The 3,276-nt window shown below is 52.0% G+C and overlaps 1 protein-coding gene across 1 annotated transcript; it reads right to left on the bottom strand.

Moving 5' to 3' along the window:
* Positions 1-778: 778 nt before the first annotated feature.
* LOC120108003 (flavonol 4'-sulfotransferase-like) lies at positions 779-1,586 on the bottom strand (the record flags this gene model as incomplete). Its single annotated transcript, XM_039121530.1, has 1 exon — positions 779-1,586. A coding segment is annotated over one exon (570 nt), but the record flags the coding sequence as incomplete, so codon positions are not given.
* Positions 1,587-3,276: the final 1,690 nt, after the last annotated feature.

Genomic DNA, 3,276 nt, shown 5'->3' with positions numbered 1-3,276 from the left:
ATTGATCCTACTATGTTCAAGAGCCTAGTTGGAAGTCTTCGTTACTTGACATGCACAAGGCCGGATATATTATATGGAGTTGGACTTGTGAGTCGTTATATGGAGGAGCCAAAATCATATCACTTGAAGGCCGCTAAAAGAATCCTTCGGTACATCAAAGGTACTATTGGACAAGGCTTATTTTATTCTTCTTCCAAAGATTTTTGTCTTGTAGGTTACTCGGATAGCGATTGGGGAGGAGACTTGGATGATAGAAAAAGTACTTCCGGCTATGTATTTTACTTGGGAGACACTGCATTCACATGGTGTTCGAAGAAGCAGCCAATTGTTACTCTTTCTACATGTGAAGCCGAATATGTAGCTGCCTCCTCCGGTGTTTGTCATGCAATTTGGCTAAGGAAGCTACTAAAGGAGATACAATGTCCACAAAAACAACCTATAAGATTGTTCATTGACAACAAATCTGCCATATCACTAGCCAAGAATCCCATCTATCATGAAAGAAGCAAGCACATTGATACTCGATATCATTTTATAAGAGAGCACGTGAAGGACAAGGAGATCGAGCTTGTACATGTCAAATCTCAAGATCAAGTAGCAGATATATTCACTAAGACCCTCAAGAGTGAAACTTTTTGCAAGTTAAGGAGTTTGCTTGGAGTTGCAAAACCAAGTTTAAGGGGGGGTGTTGGTTACTAAACTTAGTTTTTAATATTTAGTAACTTATGGTTTTATTTCAATAATTACATATTAGTATGGTGAGGAGTTACATGTCTTTTGGTTTTTTGGTCATGTCGGAGTTACATGGAGTTATAAGAAATTTATTTAGAGAGAGTTATTTGAGATTTATTTGGGGTTATGAATGGTGTAATGACTAATTCAATTAGGAAGGTTAAAAGACCATCTAAAGTCCCTATAAATATCCATGTACTCTAATTGTGTTTGGATGTGAGTTAAATGAAAATTATTTTTCTTCCAAACTTTCTTCTTGAGTGTTCTTCCTCATATTTTTTTATCTAACAGCCAGGACCTCCTTGGGTTCCCACCTTGTTTACTTCCAAGTTTTTCAGGTTCTCAAAGCCACAAAGCTTTACAATCTCCTCCACCACCCCTCCCTTCTCCTCCTCTTCGGTGAAGGGGCAACCCATGAACTCCGCCAACCTCCTCACGTTCCCGACCGGCTCATCCATCATCTCCTCATACTTCAAGAACAAGACCTTCTCAGGGCTCCTCAAGCTCGCCCTCCAGTACTCCAAAGCATGGTCCCACATCGGCCCAACGGGGCTGGTCCCCTCACAGAACGCCTCGAAGGCTTCGGCGAACGGAGTAGGCTCCATGGTCTTCGGCCTCGTCTTCTCTCTGAAGTGCCACATGGAGACCAGTGTGTCCTTCGGGTCACGGCAGATGTATACGAACCGGCAGCTGGAGCTCGTCATCGAGTCCGGCAACAGTGAGTAAGGCATGTGGATGGCGAGGATTCTCGGGGAGGGCAAGGCTTCTGTTGCTGGTTGGTCCAAACCGAGAACGATGGGCACTGCGGTGTGAACGGGGTTCCGTCTGAGTTGTCTTGGTTGGTGTTGGTTGCGCTCCACCTTCCGCCAAGAAACCTGCAAACAAGCCTTGCACCACCACCAGGGTGGTGATGGCCCTCCGACGGTCAAGTCAGAGGAGATTGGAGGAGGAGGAGAGGTGATAATCGCAAGTAAGAGAGTGCTCTGGGAGATATTGCTCACCTCCCCCCTTTCTCCCCCCAGCCGCATATATACCTGGCTGGGGGGTCTCTCAGGGGGGTTCGTTATCGTGGGGCACGATGGTGTGGCCACTGACATGGCCGTTACAGGGCGTCGTGGAGCAGCACCGGGTACGGCCACGTCAGGGCATAGTGGGGCTCCGCTTTGTACGGCTGATGCAGGAGATCGTGGAGCAGCAGCGGATACAGCCGTTGCAGGGAGTAGCGGAGCAGGAGGCCGCGGCGTGCCTTTGGGGAATAGCCTGTCGTTATCAAGAGATCTCCGACTCGGGGTCGGAGCGCTGGATCAAGGGGCAGCCGACTCGGGGTCGGGCTGCGGAGCCGAGGATATCCGACTCGGGGTCGGATTGCTGGATCAAAGGGCAGCCGACTCGGGGTCGGGCTGCGGAGCCGAGGACGTCCGACTCGGGGTCGGAGCGCTGGATCAAAGGGCAGCCGTAGTCTTCCTGGGCGCGCGTGCCGGTCACGTGGGGTATGGCGGCTTAGTTCCCCCGTAACAGTAGCCCCCCACTTCCGAGCCTGGAACCAGAAGGGGAACAGGTGAAGGGAGTGATGTTTCGGGATTGCCGCCGTTCCTCGGAGAGGCGCGCGCGCTTCGAGCTCCCCGCCCTTTTTATGGCGTATGGCGGTTATTGCTGACCTGGCAGTCTGAGGATTTCGGCGGACATCCTTCCCTAATGGTGTCGATTCGCCTTTGGGGCGCGAGCGACCCTTCGGCAGCCAGGCGTCCTCTGGCGTCATCGAGGCGTCACTTGCCTTTCCGCCTATTTAATCGGGGGCCTTTCCCCGTCCGTCTTCTTCTTTACAGATATTTTCAAGTTTCCCCTTTGCGCTGCTGTTGCTGCCGTCGGACTGTTCACTTGTTTCTCCTTTGGCGCTCTCGGAGCCGTTCTTACCTCTTTTCCGGTGAGTTTTCCCCATTCTTCTACTTAGGGCTCTCCATACTTTCCCCTCTTATACTAGTGTACTCCAGTCGCTCCGGTCTTTCCCCCCTTCCTGTCCCCGTCCTGACCGTAGGTTTATTGGCCATTAGGAATGGGCGAAGTGAGAGCAGACCAAATTAAGTCGGAGCTGGTCGCCACAGACTTAGACAGACTCGTGGCTCGGTACCACCTTCCCGAGGCCTGCAACGCCACGCTCCCGAGGCCTGAGGAGAGGATGTCCCATCCTCCTCCAGGGAAGATCGCCATCAATGAGGGCATTCTCCAGGCCGGATTCCGCTTTCCCCCTTCGGACTTGGTCATGCAGGTGCTACGGGGTTTAAGAGTGGCACCGACGCAACTGGTGCCGAACTCGTGGCGGGCCCTGACGGTCTTCCAGGTTCTCTGCCGTATGCACGAGATCCCCGCCACCCTGAATGTTTTTTGGGAGTTCTACAGCCTGAGCGGCCACCCCCAGGACAAAGGGTGGTGGTGCTTCGCAGCGCGGCGAGGATGCGGCCTTGTCAAGGAGGCTCCTACCTCCATTCACAAATGGAAGGAGCGCTTCTTTTTTGTTGATGCAGATCCCTCTTGGGAAATCAGGGC

This window comes from Phoenix dactylifera, unplaced genomic scaffold (genome assembly GCF_009389715.1).
Source record: "Phoenix dactylifera cultivar Barhee BC4 unplaced genomic scaffold, palm_55x_up_171113_PBpolish2nd_filt_p 001122F, whole genome shotgun sequence".
In the NCBI taxonomy this organism is placed as follows: domain Eukaryota; kingdom Viridiplantae; phylum Streptophyta; class Magnoliopsida; order Arecales; family Arecaceae; genus Phoenix; species Phoenix dactylifera.
Note: the sequence above shows the minus strand (reverse complement) of the source record. Positions and strands in the feature narration are given on the sequence as shown.